At 39.1% G+C, this 17,101-nt stretch overlaps 1 protein-coding gene across 1 annotated transcript; it reads left to right on the forward strand.

Moving 5' to 3' along the window:
* The first annotated feature begins 2,070 nt into the window (after window positions 1-2,070).
* Window positions 2,071-4,876, forward strand: LOC311089177 (mRNA decay activator protein ZFP36L1). Its single transcript, XM_084123668.1, has 2 exons — window positions 2,071-2,225; window positions 2,755-4,876. The coding sequence occupies exons 1-2, from the start codon at window positions 2,172-2,174 to the stop codon at window positions 3,802-3,804; spliced, it is 1,104 nt and encodes a 367-aa protein (XP_083979794.1). The 5' UTR covers window positions 2,071-2,171; the 3' UTR covers window positions 3,805-4,876.
* The last annotated feature ends 12,225 nt before the right edge of the window (window positions 4,877-17,101 follow it).

Raw genomic sequence — 17,101 nt, forward strand, 5'->3', positions numbered from 1 at the left:
AGATTTGTATATATATATATATATATATATATATATATACATAGTCAACAGATGTGCATGATCTCTATTCTGACCAGGCCAGCATTTCTCACCAAGGAGCACAACACCAGTCCTGGGTTTCCAGAAGGCCTTTATGTGGTATAATTGTCCTTTTCTAAGCTTCTTTTCCAGCGAAAAGGCCATCGTTGTGCAATCTCCTCCATCTTCCCTATGTTGCCTTTTGACACGCGTCTCAAAAGAAGTTATTCAGGCCTGCTGTGCACAATACCTGCAATTAAATCGGCACACACACTGAGAGTTTGAGTTCAGAATAAAAGACACAAGAGAATGTTGCATTAGTGTCTGACATCTAAAACAGTGCTTTCAAAGCCTAGTGTAGTATTTTGTACAAAGACAATAGGCTTTAATCTGGCTCACTTGCACTGTGTTGGAAACAAATAAAACCTTTGCTTTCAGTTGTGCATATCCATGCCCAAATAACTGTTGCTGTCTTTATCAGTCACAAAAGAACAAGTGCTCATAGCAGGATTGTATGAGGTGTTGACGCTCCACTCTGTGATAAGGCTTCATTGTGTGTTAAAGGAACAGTGCTGTCTTTTGACCATACTAATATTTGAAGTGTCTTGTTTCACAAGAGTTGATGTGGTGAGAACTGCTCGTGGTTTCTTTTCATTGTCCAATGAAACTGCTAGAATGATAAACAAGGTTAAACTACCAGAAATGTCAAACTAGAAACACAAGACAACTCCATATGTAAACAGATTTCAACCGTATGTTCATATCTGTCAAAAGAAGAGGTTATCAAAACCTTACAATGAAAGTTAATGGGGTCCAAAACAGCACTGGACCCCAATTGACTTTCATTGTACAGACAATCTTCAAAATGTCTTCTTTTATGCATGTTTAAGACACAACATTTACTTAGATTGCAATTCTGATCCTGCCATCAGAAAGTCAAACAACACAACAGTCCGTTTATCAACAAACCGCTGTATAATCTTCACACTAAATCTTGCTGCAGGAAATCACTGACGCAAAATTGGTGATAATGGACTATTATGTACAGATGACTAATCGGTTTAATGCAGCTGAACGGTCTTGGATCTCTGTAATGAATTATGACACTGCCTCGTTTTCGTTCCCCTCGAGGGTTTCCCAGAGACTCCTACCCCTGGAGGGCGATTTTGGGCTACGATTGCCCAATTGATTTGCCCCATCAAGTATGATGAGGTGTCACGCAATGACATAATGACGGAAGTGAAAATGGCCTCAGGTTAGGAGTCATTTACAGCTGAATACAACATATAGAGGAGAGATGCTAATATTCATTTCAAAGTTGCAGACACCGAACCCAATGTTAACTTGAGAATCAAAGACAATTCTGAGAGATTTTAGTTCAAATATTTACACAAACGTTCAAGGATTTTTCAGGGAATTGTAAGATAAAGGCTCAAATTAAAGGCCGGTGTGAGTTCATGTAAGACTGATAAAACTATTTTCTCAAAACAATAGCTCTGATACGAATGGTTACTTTGAAAAACAACTTTTAATATGCTCATAGAGCCAGTATTATTTTAATATCATTGATACACTAGTTTTTAATTAATATTTTGAATTAGTATAATTTTTATATTTCCCCATTTCATTTTTATTTTAGTTTCAGTTTTTGTGATTTAGTTGTTTTTGATGTTATACTAATTTTTATTTCAGTTTTATTTTTGCTTAGTTATTTTAGTACATCAAGTTAAAGTGAAAATGAGAAATGTTGCCTCTAACTGAAATTAAAAAAAGTTTAGCCTGTAAAAAAGGTTACCTAAAGGAATTTAGTTTCCTAATAACCATGTTTAGAGCTATTTCAGAAGTCAACTAAACTTTTTACATGTAGATCCAGCCATTTTTAAAATAATTTACACCTCATCTGAGATGCACTAAAGTTTGAGTTTGCTCTTTTGTGAAGCCCTACACAGAAGCAAACTTCCCTCACTCTTGAAAGGGTATGACCCGAACTCTAAGACACGCCTCTTCAGAAGGTGGGCGGGGTTAGAAGTTTCGGCTTATAAAATGAGATTCCAACAGTGTGTTTGTAACAGAAGCAGAACTTGACATCCGTTGTTGAGCAGTTCAACAGATCCTTAACTGCACATAGAGAATCACAACCAGGCATCTCGAAAATGCCGTCAAATTTCCTCACACCCTTCCTTGAGTTGGATGATGAATTTTGCAAGGTAAGAATATGAACTTTGTTTCTTGAACTTAAAAGTTAAGCATTTAAACAGCACTTTTAAAGAGACAGTTCAGTCATAATTTACTCAATGCAATGTTGAGTTACACTTTATTTTAAGGTGTCATTGTTACAGTGTAATTATATATTTAAGTACTGAGTAATATTAAGTAACTACACGTACTTACTATAGGGTTAGGGTAGGATTAGGATTCAGTTGAGGGTTAGTTGCATGTAATTATGCATAATTTACTGTTATTACTATGTAACATATGTAACAAGGACACTGTAAAATGAAGTATTACCCAATGTTGTTTCAAAGCTGGGTGACTTTCTGTCTTCTGTTGAAAACCAAAAAAAAAAGTATTTTTTTGTACATGCAATATACGTCAATGGGATCTAATGTTCTTTTGGGTCCAACTGACAACCCAAATCATTCTTTTGTGTGAACATACCCTTCAATGGTTTGTGTTTCTTCATGCATTTAGTTCTGAAACTAGTATACTAAAGTCTCTCTCTCTCTGTGTTCCCAGAGTTTCCGTGGTATTGACCTCACAGATGCCACACAGAAACAGCGCGTGGTGGGATTCCAGCGCAGACACTCCCTGTGCCCGGTGACTCTTCCCAACTCTAAATTCAACAGCAACGAGAGCAACCCGTGGCCTTTGCCGGCCATCACCCAGCCCTGGATCCGCGAGCAGAAGCATCAGCTGCCTCGCTCCTCTCTGAACCAGATCCCCTTCAGAGTGGACCGGTCCGTGAGCATGATCGAGGGTCACGTGAACGCTTGCGAGAGCCCGACGGCCAGCTCTCTTCCTCCACCACCCGGCCTAAACATTAGCACCAGCTCTCTGTCCTCCCCGAAGTCTGCGCCCATGTCCACTCGCTACAAGACGGAGCTCTGCCGGACGTACGAGGAAAGCGGCACCTGCAAGTACGGGTCCAAATGCCAATTCGCACACGGCATGGACGAGCTACGAGGCCTCAACCGGCATCCCAAATACAAGACCGAACCGTGTCGCACCTTCCACACCATCGGCTTCTGCCCCTACGGTGCCCGCTGCCACTTCATACACAACGCGGACGAGCAGCAAGGCGTTTCAGAGAACACACACGGAGAGAAGAGCATCCGAGAGCGACCGCAGTTGCTCCGCCAGAGCGTGAGCTTCAGCGGCTTCTCCTCGCAACGCCAAACTCTCGGTTCGCAACGTCAAACTCTCGGTGGTTTCCACGCCGTCCCGGACGCCTTGGCCTTCTCCCGATCCTCGTCTGTATCCCCGCCTCCATCCACAGGGAGTCCCGACCTGCTCTCTCCTCTGTTCCCCGAGCCCGGGACCCTAAAGCACGGCCACCCGTTCACAGATCTGGGAGCAAACGGGAGCTTCTACGCCATCAGCGACTCGGAGAGCGTGCGAAACCTTGCGTACGCGCTCACATCGGCTCTGCAGAGAAGCGCTTCTGCGGACTCGCTCTCGGACCAGGACGACTACACCAGCTCCAGCAGCCTGAGCGACTGCGACTCTCCCGGGATCGAGGGCAAGCGTCTGCCCATCTTCAGCCGTCTGTCTGTCTCAGACGACTAGAGCGCATTACCTGTGCATATTGTGCATGCTCACTCGTGCAGATGTTTCTCTGCACTTGACTCATAAGAGTGATAGTTCATGAACTTTGTTGGCAATGTATACTGTTGTATACCCAGTTCGAAAGTGCAGTGGGAACTTCACTTTAGGTTTATTTGTATCGGGAATTGTTCTGCAGTGTTTTGTCTGTAGGATGAACTTTCCCAAGACGCCTATTTGTAGTCTAACCAAAGCCGAGCAACTTAGAGTATATACATCTAGTGTAACGTCTAACCCGCTCCCTGAACATACATACTGTAGCCTTTAGTTAAGGCATTTTTAAATGGACAGTGTTACTGAGTAGTTTAACCTAGTTCTTTAAAAAAAAAAAAAAAAAAAAAAAAAAAAACTATTTATTGCTTTTTTGTATTATGCATTGCTTGCAGTTGTGTTTTGTATGCATTTCGAAGAAGGAACAATGTAGGTAAGGCTTTTTTGTTTGTTTCTTTGAGCCCATTTGTCTGCTTTGCACGAGCTATCTCTTAGCTTTAATGAAGACCAGCTGCACAGAGTCTCACTGTTGGAATCTCAGGATCATTTTAAAGTGCTATTGAAACACTCCACTGTCCTGTATCAGTCCTTCTCAATAATAACAGTCAGAGATATCCACAAGGAAGAGTCAAAAATGTTCATATGCAAGCCAACATGAATGTGAAAGTAACAATGTACCGGAAAGAAGTCATGTTGTACCATGGCCTTCGTCTTTTGCACTCTTATCTTTTATTTAAGAGGCGAAAATTGTCATTTGCAAATAACATGAACTGTGAGTTCTGATGTCCGTAGGTTGTGTTTTATTATTATTGTTGATGTTGTTTCTCATCCTTTTGCCTTGTGAAAAGACACGCTTTTGCCTTTTGTTAACTTAAAACTTATTTATTTTGTTTTTTCGAAGTGGGAAAACAGTATATTGTGTTGTGCTTTCGTTTCATGTTTGTTTATATATAATTTAAATGAACTGTTTACATTCCATGGGATGGTAATGCCCATTTTCATTATAATATATTGTTTTAAAATAAACTTTCAAGGGAACAAAAGATCATTTGCCTCCTTCCTTTGCGTTACTTGTCTTCTAATCAACCCCGGTGAAGCTTCTCAAGCTTTGCTTATAACAAATAGTTGCATGTCAATTCATTTTAAACACAACTCCACAATCCGGTTGAATGCTGCTCCTTCCATCTGCCTCCTCGAAAGAAAGAAAAATGCATACTTGACAGCTCTTTTAATTATTCAAGCTGAAAACACACACAAAGGACAAGTGAACAGATGAAGGCTTTTGTGTGTTGCTTTGCTCATTGTTCCTGCATTTGTGCATGGAAGACTAAGAAACATCCCACTGTCACACACGGTCATGGACAATAGCCAAAGGTCTCGCAGCCTTTCATTGAGACCAGGCCGGGCAGTAAATGAAATGCAGGGGCATTTCTCACATCAGGGCTCCTTTGTGAGGCGACTCTCCCTTTTCTTAACAACATCTGTATGCTAATGGCGTGGCAGAAGGGAGGAGTGATTTGCAAGTCTATTGCAGAGCGGTAGGTCTTCGGAGCAGCTTACCAGACACTGCTGGGTAAACACAAATGCAACCGAGAGAAGGGTGGGGGATCTATCTGGATACCCTAATCACTCAAACTCCACAAACCATGATTTCACTCTTTACGCTCTTAGTTCAGATCACCACAGTCTGACAACCACTTCCACAATCCTTCCATTTCAACTTCCCAATAGACTGTTTTTTTGTTTTGTGTTGATTGTGTTTTTAAGCGTTGATATCTACTTCCTCCAAATCTCTGTAATCCCTGCTACACACTGTGTGATTTCACCAATCCTACAAGATCATTACAAATGAATGAATGAGGCATTTATATAGCGATTCCATATGTACTACTGTACACCCAAAGCGCTTTACAATCATATCAGGGATCTCTCCTCAACCCCCACCAGATCACACTGTACGACATGGATCTAATAAACTTAACACCAATAAACAACCACTTCCACAATCCTTCCATTTGAACATAGACTCTGGTGTGTTTTTAAGCGTTGATATATACTCTGAATCTTTCTTTAAAATCTCTGTAATGTCTGCGATTTCGGCAATCCTACAAGATCATTACAAAACCCACTGTACGACATGGATCTGATAAACTTGGGTACGACATGTGTAGATTGTACGATGGTGAAACCTTGAATCGTAGGTTATGACGCAAGTTAATTTAGAAGAATCATCAACATGCGCTGAAACAGAGCAAGATGAATCACACTTTGGCAATTGTGATTTGTATGTGGACGAGGAAGCGAAACAGGAGATCATGGCTACGGAAAAGAAGCCAACTTGGCTTGCCAATTTGGTAAATGGAGCTTGAGGAAAGTAATTTTAAGTTTTAGTGCAATGTCAAGTTGATCAATACGCCATTTCATGTTGCATTTTTATTGGCTAGTCGGTAGATGTAGGTCGTAGCAGCAAACACACTGTGAGATGATCATACTGAGGATCTCAGGCTATCTTTGGTCTCTGTGACGACGGCCGTCTTTGAAACACTCTCTCACTGTACAACGTTTAGGAGCCACGACCACAGAAACCTCCACGATTGCTCATCTTTCGTCAGGGACAGCCCAACATCTTACAGTGTGTACCGGGCATAAAACGGCTTTCAAGGGCAACTCACACAACACACTTAGTTTGAAGCTACTGCCACCTTGTGGTTCATATGTGGAAAAACACAGGGTCTGTCTGGGACATTCATTAGGTTGGGAAACTAGGCTGCAATAATCCTTTGGACATCAATTACAGTTTTTTTTCAAACTGCTTAGACACTAAAAGTGGTACTTGAGGTTCACTCAGTGTAACTATTCACTCATGCACCGAATCTTCAGACCAAGTCTGCAAAACTACAAGCACATTATACGCTTTACACTCAGGTTTCTATTATATATATATATATATTTTTTTTGTAAAACTCTAAACACAGTTCTCTGCATTAGACATATCACTCAAAACTAACAGCTCTAACAGTTTCATTTGGCAAACACTGCCGTTTAAATGCCACAATAATTTACTGATGACCTACAGCCAATGACCACGTGTGAAAACACTTAGAAATAGATCACTTAGAAATCAAAACTCAGTGTTTAGAGAAAGAAAGAAATTAGTGTTAACCCCTTGAATATCTGTTTCTAGTGTAAATACTGTATATTTACATATACACACACACACACACACACACACACACACACACACACACACACACACAAAGCGCTTTAGAAATAAAGTTGACTTTCTGACTTGGCTTGTATGCATATTCAGTATGTTTATATACAGTGCTATGCATAAGTTTAGACACCCATGCTAAAGTTGACTAAAAAGAGGAATAAAAAATCATCTTTTGGAAATTGAACTTAATGCCTTAATTTAAAAAATTAGGAAAAATCCAACCTTTAAGGACACCAATTTTCTTTGTGAATGAATAATGTATCGTAAATAAATAAATGTTCTTCCTTAAAATACAGGGTGCATAAATTTGGACACCCCTGTGTTAAATTCCTATAGAGGCAGGCAGATTTTTATTTTTAAAGGCCAGTTACTTCATGGATCCAGGATACTATGCATCCTGATAAAGTTCCCTTGGCCTTTGGAATTAAAATAGCCCCACATCATCACATATCCTTCACCATACCTAGAGATTGGCATGGAGTACTTTCCATAAGATCATCTCTCAATGCAAATCAAACTGGCTATTCGGCTAACTGAAATAAAACCATGCCAATCTCTAGGTATGGTGAAGGATATGTGATGATGTGATAGTCAACTTTAGCATGGGTGTCTAAACTTATGCATAGCACTGTATACAAGATACAATATAGATTGTTTCGCAGCAGATTCACACTACAAATTCAAATTCTCCTGAAAAGCAGCACCAACAAGACAATAGTGTCATTATTCAGCTGAAGTCACTTCAGTATTGAATCAGTTCAGTGTGTGTGTTTGTGTGTGTGTGTGTGTGTGTGTGTGTGTGTGTGTGTGTGTGTGTGTGTGTGTGTGTGTGTGTGTGTGTGTGTGTGTGTGTGTGTGTGTGTGTGTGTGTGTGTGTGTGTGTGTGTGTGTGTGTGTGTGTGTGTGTGTGTGTTTCGTGGTTGTGTGTGCAGAGTTTCAAGAAATGGAGCCATAGTTTCAGAAATTGTGTAAGCAATTTGAAAAAACTGTAAGGAAAAACACAAATCCATTGTTTCTCAGGCACTGCTCTGTTTTGAGATTTTGCTTCCATAACTTGTCCTCTTTCAGATTAGTGGAAAGAAAACATCCAAAATAGTGTTTAGTATCTACTTGCATCTGTAGATTTCCATTTCAATACACATATTTAAAGACGGTGAGTTTTTTTCTGTGAGGTTAATACATCATTAACTTGATTTTATACAATATTGTAGCCTATTATTTTTTTTATTTATTTTTTTTCTGGCTGTTGACAGCATTTCTGAATTATAAAGTGATCAAAAGAGATCCAAAATCCACTCTGTAAAAACCTTGAACTCTAATATTAATTAGATAATTTTCTATAAAGAATTTTTCAAAATCCTTTTCTGGAAATTAGCGCATATTTAATTAAATAATACCTCGTTTGCATATTTAAACAACATTTCAGAAAACTTTTAATACAAAATTGCCTTATGTAACTGTTATTAATCAAATGAGGAAATAAATGTTTTCTCAGTACTTCATCTTCAGCATGCTGAAAACTGATGCAGTTCTCGCTTCGACCACACGAGGTCAGCAGAATTCAAACCAGAGTCAAATATCACACATCTCTGCCACTGGAGCAAGTACTAACACAAGCAGCTGGCTAGTGCATAGTGGCTAATAACAGTTCCCTGCTAGATAAAATCTGTCTTCCTCCAGAGAGAGGACTCAATCGCACGGAGCCCCTAAAGGGACGTGGTGGTGTAAAAAGTTGGGGATGGGAGAAAAAAATATTTTTCAAATCTTTTGCGTTTCTTCGCTAAGATACGCTTTCCCTCGCAAAACCTGTTGTGAGCTCGGACACACACACTTCCTGTCCCGCTGGCAGTGTTTCAGACCGCACTTTAACAGCGGAGCGGTTCATAGTGTTTGAACTTGGACTCAAATATAAAGACATGTGTTGTCAGTGCTTAGTTCAAGGAGTTCAGTAAAGTTGGCAATTCACAGTTCGAAGTCGTGAGCTAAACGTTAAAACACAAATGACACCTATTTACAATCATAGGCTAACGTAGACAACGGGATACAACCCAATTTTCCTCAAAACGAGCTTTATAATATAAATTGGTCTCTAAGCATGCGGCTGAGAGACAAGTCTGAATAAGGGACCGTCTGCAAAGAGCAAAACCCAAAACACTTTTGCACATGTCATATTATGAAAAGTATTCAATAACTTAACTGTGACACACCCCAGGCGAAAAAGACGTACTATTAAATGTATTAAAAATGTACCTGAGTATGTTTTTAGTACAATACAAATATACTATAGGCCTAATGCATGTTTAACAGTACGTCTTTTTCACCTGGGACACAGTGGCGGAGCTAGGGGGTGGCCAGGGCTAAGCTTGGTCTAAGCTTGGCCACCCCTTTGGCCACCCCTCTCACAACTGCTGTTTCTGTCTCTTTTTTTATTGACAAATATCGCGTTTTTTAAAACGCTGAACCATCTCTTTAAGACCACAAAAAACGTGTGACTTTTCAGACGCATACTCCAACTTCACCTCAGCGCCAGGCGCAAGTCAAACGAGTGTGGAAATGTGCAAGTGCTGAATGAGCTTCAGCAGAACATCAGACAGTGATATGCACATAGTAAATATAGAGTCAATCTCAACTGGTGAGTTGCAAGACCGTTTTGAGGAAGTCGAATAGTGTGCAGTCAACAACAAACGTAATTCTTTTTTTTTCTGATGCTACTTTTATTTTAGAAAATGTGTGTGAAAGCTTGTGACACTTCTGTCAGATGCTGAGAAAAGCGCGTTGTCCTTATTCAGTTGGCTATCTTCGGTAAGATGAGATGTTGTCAGGCCAAATGTCAGTAAAACTAACTAACTTTCCTGTCATACGGCTGACAGCCATTGTACTGTGCTTGCGGTACGCACATCGCGCGCAACTGTGGTGTGCTGTAGCCGTAGTTCTGTCGTCAATTAAAGGGTTAGTTCACTCAAAAATGAAAATTCTGTCAGTAATTACTCACCCTCATGTTGTTCCAACCGCGTAAGACCTTCGTTCATCTTCGGAACATAAATTAAGATATTTTTGATGAAATCTGAGAGCTGTCTCACTTCTCCATAGGCTGCTAGGTGACCGAAACTTGCCGGCCCAGAAAAGTTATTAAAGAGATCGTTAATATAGTCCAAGTGACTACAGTGGCTCAATCTTAAGTATATCAAGCGACGAGAATACTTTTTGTGCGCAAAAACAAACAAAAATAACAACTTTATTCCACTATTCATTTCCTTCTCTCTGGGCCTCTAGTTGGTTCACGTAGTGTTTTTTGCGCTGTGTTACACGTCATCACGTAGGCTCACTATTGGCCGACGCTGGTCATGTGTGTGATGCGTGATGACGTGTAACACAGACGCGCTGCGCAAAAACACTACGAGGCCCAGAGAGAAGGAAATGAATAGTCTTTATTTCTTACAGGCAACAGCAACTGAATTTAGACTTGTAATGTGCTCCAATGATACCAAACATAAAAGGGAAACAACAATAGATTCAAAAGATACATAATATGTAGTATGTAGATTTTCTCAGTGTACTTTTAGTGACTTGAATCAGGGGGAAAGGAAGGGAGAGGGGGGTGGACGGATAAGGAAGGAGAAAAGTTTCCTGTACATGTCCTTTGCTCTTTCTCTAAGGTCTTCTCTCCAGGGTGCGTTTTACTGCTTTATTGCAGGGTGAGTTTGATATCAGCTTTTGACTTGGCAGGAAAATCAAGTCTTACACAACTATAAACCTTTATCCCAGTTCTTCTGTGATAATTTGAATTAGTGTAATATAGATATACTGATACTGTGTGGTTGAAAAGAATGTCTGTGAAGCTGTTTCATACAATTGGTTCACACATAAGTATACACTTTTAAAGTATAATATCAATGTGAGTACTCCTTTTAAAAGTATGCAAGAGTGTTCTTCTTTTACACTAGGGACGGTTAAAAATGTTGCATGTGTAATCTTTACAGATGTAGGCAAAATGGAGACAGCTCTATCTTCCTGCAGAATACTGTAACAAACATTACAGACAAACTGGGACTGAAAGATCTTTGTGAAACACATTTAATTCTTCTTGCCATGTTTGCTGTGAAAAAAAAGAGTCAAGCAGCAGCATCTCACACAGAAGACTATAAATAAACACACACACACACACCACCCATCATTTCCTGAGAACAGAACTTCCTGTGATAATGAACCGAGCGCAGAGTTCATGGCAAACATTTCTTTAATCATTATGTATTGCTGAGAGTTGATATTAACAACTGCAACAACACAACACGTACACTCACATTATTTGAGGAACTGAAAGTTTTTATGTTGGGTGAACGAATATAGGCCATCACATGCCCTCTAAAGTCTTAACACTGTGATTGTAATGTCTTATTCAGTATATGGGGAAGACTGGGGCTAGTTGTCATAAGGGCTGTATCTCAGTAACTATAAGGTTTTCAGTCAATAAATGTTGTGTCTATCAGTTTAAACTAGTTTAAAACCATCTTAAATTATAATCTTTTTTTAATTTTTTTATTACAATTACAATTACAATGACATCATATTCTTACTGTTGTGTTTTGAACAAAACCACACTGACATGCATTCAGACCAGAATCAACTATATAATGAAGAGTGATTTTATCTGAAAGGTTGCACTGTGTTAAAGGTGCCATAGAATGTGAAATTGAATTTATCTTGGCATAGTTAAATAACAAGAGTTCAGTACATGGACATGACATACAGTGAGTCTCAAACACCATAGTTTTCTCTTTCTTATTTAAATCTCGTTTTTGAAAAACACCCCTGAAAAACGGGCGAATCTCCACATAACACCAACTGTGACGAAACCGATGGGATCATTAATATGTACGCCTCTAAAAATTTGCATATGCCAGCCCATGCTCAGTGCCAGGCGAAACTGCACAGCCGAATCATCAGAAGTTCTGCAGGTGAAGAAACAAGCAGGAGGAGGATCATAGGGAAAATGGCAGATCTATCTATAATCTATCTATCTATAATCGGATACCGCTACAGTTTAATTCGAAGTTGTTTAGTTGCTCTGCCCATTTCACCACGGACTGTTACAACAATATCAAGCAGCCAGGCTTCTCTCGGCGTCTCAAACGGACGAAGGGGGCAATTTCAACTAACGTTATATTCCCGCAAGCGGCAAGTAGGGATTTTATTAACGATAATTTACATTGTGTTATCTAGATCCAGCGCGATATTGTTTTTTCCTCGAGAGACATCATGGCTTGCAAACGAGCGAACGAAGCATGGCAGTTGCTCAGTGTTTGGTTGTACAAATGAACACAAAAATATTTTTTTGCTCCTTCATCCGAGCCTCTGGAGAACCAGTGGGTTATGTGAATTTCTGATGTGTAATTGTTCAAATTCAGACAGATAATCTTTCTTTCAAAGTCGTTCAACACTGTTTATGCATCAGTATATCGCGTTGCAGTGATAAGATCTTCATTCACGCGATCAACAGGCTGTCATCTGCTCAGTGCTCATCACTGCAACCTTTCATGTGATGGGAATAGATCTAAATACTTTTAAAAAAACTTCTCATGATTCGTTAATCCCGATAGCTGTAATAGTAAAAACATATAAAAGCTGTAATAGTAAAAGTTTTCCAGATAGCTCTACATGTAATGCCAGATATTTCATATGCAAGCATGTCAGCCAATCACAGCAGTGGGCAACAACACTGAAGTCTCACAGCAGACACGCCCCTTCAAACAGAGTGTTCAAATCAATGGATGAAATCAGGCTAGGAAATATGCCTTTTATTTCTAAATTATAACAAATTTTGATCTAAAAAACATACTAACATTATAAGGGCACCCCAGGAAACATTATAAAATAATAAAATAATCCATTCTATGGCACCTTTAAGTGAACCCTTGTGGAAAAGAAGTGCATTGAATTGTATTGAATGCAAAATAGATTTTTGTTACGATCTGCGTTTGTTTCTCCTTTGTTTTGTCTGGGCGTGTGCGCACGCTCTTTCTGTCTCCAGGGGCCTGTTTCAGAAAGGAGGTTAAGTGAAAACTCTGAGTATGTTAACCCTGAAATGAGGGAAACTCTGAGTTTTCTGTTTCAGAATGGGTTCATGGCAAACATTTCTTTAATCATTATGTATTGCTGAGAGTTGATATTAACAACTGCAACAACACAACACGTACACTCACATTATTTGAGGAACTGAAAGTTTTTATGTTGGGTGAACGAATATAGGCCATCACATGCCCTCTAAAGTCTTAACACTGTGATTGTAATGTCTTATTCAGTATATGGGGAAGACTGGGGCTAGTTGTCATAAGGGCTGTATCTCAGTAACTATAAGGTTTTCAGTCAATAAATGTTGTGTCTATCAGTTTAAACTAGTTTAAAACCATCTTAAATTATAATCTTTTTAAAAAAAAATTATTACAATTACAATTACAATGACATCATATTCTTACTGTTGTGTTTTGAACAAAACCACACTGACATGCATTCAGACCAGAATAAACTATATAATGAAGAGTGATTTTATCTGAAAGGTTGCACTGTGTTAAGTGAACCCTTGTGGAAAAGAAGTGCATTGAATTGTATTGAATGCAAAATAGATTTTTGTTACGATCTGTGTTTGTTTCTCCTTTGTTTTGTCTGGGCGTGTGCGCGCGCTCTTTCTGTCTCCAGGGGCCTGTTTCAGAAAGGAGGTTAAGTGAAAACTCTGAGTATGTTAACCCTGAAATGAGGGAAACTCTGAGTTTTCTGTTTCAGAATGGGAGGTATGTCAAACCTGAGAAAGCAGAGTAAGTCAAGCCTGTTTCAGAAAGAGAGGTAACTTGTTACCATGGTAACTTACTCTGTGAACCTAACCTGGTCGGGAGCAGGTTTTCTTCAGTAAACCCAGAGTTTCTATCAGTCTCCTCCCCTTTTTTTAAAGAGGAAGTGGTGTTTAAACACCTCATTCATTATTTCAGTACATTTTTATTAATAAAATTAATATTTTATTAATAAATAAAATATTGCTTTTTTAAAAAATAAGATGAAGTCTATATAACTCCTTAACTGGCAACTGAAAACACAGTAGTAGATTAGAGTTACATAATGTAGTTCTAAACAAATTCTACAGAATTAAACTGTGGCATTTACTGAAAATCACTGAACTGTTCATCTGTGCAACAGAAGTTGATGGACCGTCCTCCTGCTGTTCTTCCACACTCTGGGGGCGGGGGTAGAGATAAGAATACCCGTTTATACTTAGATTTAAACTTAGATTCTATAGGCTACTCCACATAAAAATGTGAAAAAATGTGAATGTGTAGATTGTTTGATGTGTAGACACATAATATTAACATTACCTCTGTAGGCCTCTCTGTGGCAGCAGAAACTCTTTATCCCCATGTGATGAGCATTTGGTTGAGTACACTTTATAACACTATTTGTCATAATTTCTGGTGTATTGAGTAGGCGACTTACAACTGCCTGGGGTTCTGTTGGGACAGGAGGCTCCAAAAGACAGATATTACCATCAGAATCTACTGGGACCAACAAAAATCCTAACCCAAAGTAAAATAAATGGAAATATCAAAAATAGCCTATATAAAAAATAACACATATGTAAACCTCTTACATTTTATGAAGGCCCTTGGATCTTTGGGACTGGCTCTGAAGTCCGTCCAGGAATTCCCTCAGCCGTAAATGCTGCTGCACTGCTAGACACTGGATGCTATAGTTATTTAATATGTCACATGTTTGTAAAGTCAGGTAGCCTACACCCATGATATGCTCAAGCCTTACTTGACTGAATTATGTGTTTATATTTAATTTTCAGCTGCTGCCATGTTCTTTTAATGCCTGCAGGATTGCCCCTACATGAAAATTAAAATTAGGTTGAATAACACACTGTTCTTCCAGTTTCACCTCTGATATTATAACAGTTGGGCAAGTTACTTGTATTACTAACTAATGACATCTTCAACAGTGTAATTAGATTAATGTAATAATGACTATCTTTAGAAATTATTGGTCTACTTATTACTAATTACTAAATCCCATGTCAACCTTAAACACTTGAACAATACAAGGAGAGACAAGAAACAGCACTTTTAATGCTTTCAAATAAACAATATACAATTGCATGAATTATTCTTGAATTGACCAAAGTGTGTAGAGGGAGAAGGTTACATTAAAAATATAACTTTTAAAAATGTATGTTAAATAGCCTATACAGAATTGTTCTATAGTCTAATACAATTACATCAGATTTAACTTTAAATTACAGAAGAATTAAGAGTAATCCCTTTAATTAAATTACAGTATTTAGATTACTTGGTAATTAATTACACCCATCACTGTATAACAGTAATTAAAATGTGAAGAAATATGAAGACCTCTTTTTGTCTGGCGCTGTTGCCATGGTGACTCATAATATCTGTGCTCCATTGATAATGGCTTTTTATAGTTGTGGTGCACGCGCTTAACTCAGAGTCAGTCAACTCAGAGTTGATTGAACTAACTAATTTCAGCTGTTCTGAAACCAAAAACTCAGAGTTTCCCATCTCAGGGTAAGTCAACTCAGAGTTTAAGTTTTAACTCAGAGTTGGTTGAACCTCCTTATTGAAACAGGCCCCTGGTGGATGCACCTGTTCGGGATTTGCCTGATGGAAGTGACTTGTATAAAATGGCAATGAGGAGGAGAAAGGAGTGTGTCTTCAGATCTTGTGGGCTAACCAGCAAACAATTTGTCTTTAGTAGCTGTATATCTGTTAACTGTTGTCCGTACTGTTTAGTCCATTTACCGGATGAAATGTTCGTGGTTGTAACGTCTGTTGTGAGTGAGTAAATAAATCATTGCAATGATTCAGCCGTTCATTCGTTCTTCTTTATGTTACGAATTCTCTCTTCTCTCAGAGCCAATATACATTTGTGAGAGGTCGTAACACTGTTTTTCATTCAAATTAGTTAAAGCAACACAATTGCTGTACATTTTGTTTCTACTTAATTTAATCGTGTCCAATCTATCTGTAGCTCAATAGTTTAGTTGAAACTACTAAATCGTTTTTTGTAGCATTAACAGAAACTGGGCTATAGGGCTGGATCAGGAGAGAAAATATTAAAATTATGCGTTATTTTAGGTGGCTACGTCAAAGTGTTGTAGCGCCGTTAACATTGCTAAATGTCTCTTTCTCTATGGTTGAATAGTTCAACTGAGGTCGAGTGAACTTAGTAGAGAAGTAAGACACAGGATGAGAAAATCCATCAGCACCCTCTTGCAGAAGGACAGCTCCGGTTCCCGTCGCACTCGCATCCACCTCCAACGTAAACGGCCGGGACAGGTCAGGAGTTGACAGAACTGGAGCACTACAAAGAAGAGACTTAGCACACATAAAAGCATGTTGGCATGTGTCAGACCACAGAAACTGTTTCTTAGGACTGCATAGAGCAGTCAAAGGTGCCACAATCATAGAGAAATTTTTACAGAAGCACCTATAATAACCGGCCATTCCTAAGAATCGCCGCAATTCCTGCCGGGTCGTAGGAACAGGATACGACAGAATAGCAGAGATCTTAGCGTCAATTGGTCGAACCTTTCCTCGACCAACTTGCTTCCCTAGGTAAGTAACAGTTGCCTTCGCAAATTCACACTTTCTCAAGTTAAGTGTGAGAGAAGCACTAGAAAGACGACTAAAAACGGTCTGTAATGTTGTCATATGCTCATCCCAAGTGGCAGAATAAATCACCACATCATCTAAGTACACATTACACTTGTCAACATCTCTTAAAACTAACTCCATAAGACGCTGAAACGTCGCAGGCACGTTACGCAAACCGAACGCCATTCGTGTATATTGAGCAAAACAATCTGGTGTCACAAATGCAGCAATATCAGACGCATCAGATATCAGATGATATCAATATCAGAGTCAACAAGACTTGCCAATATCCTTTTAAAAGATCTAACTTCGTAATGTACTGTGCAGTTCCTATATTGTCAATACAATCTTCGACCCGCGGCAAGGGAAATGAATCTGGCACCGTTACCGCATTCAC

This window comes from Abramis brama (genome assembly GCF_963993115.1).
Source record: "Abramis brama genome assembly, chromosome: 9".
Lineage (NCBI taxonomy): Eukaryota > Metazoa > Chordata > Actinopteri > Cypriniformes > Leuciscidae > Abramis > Abramis brama.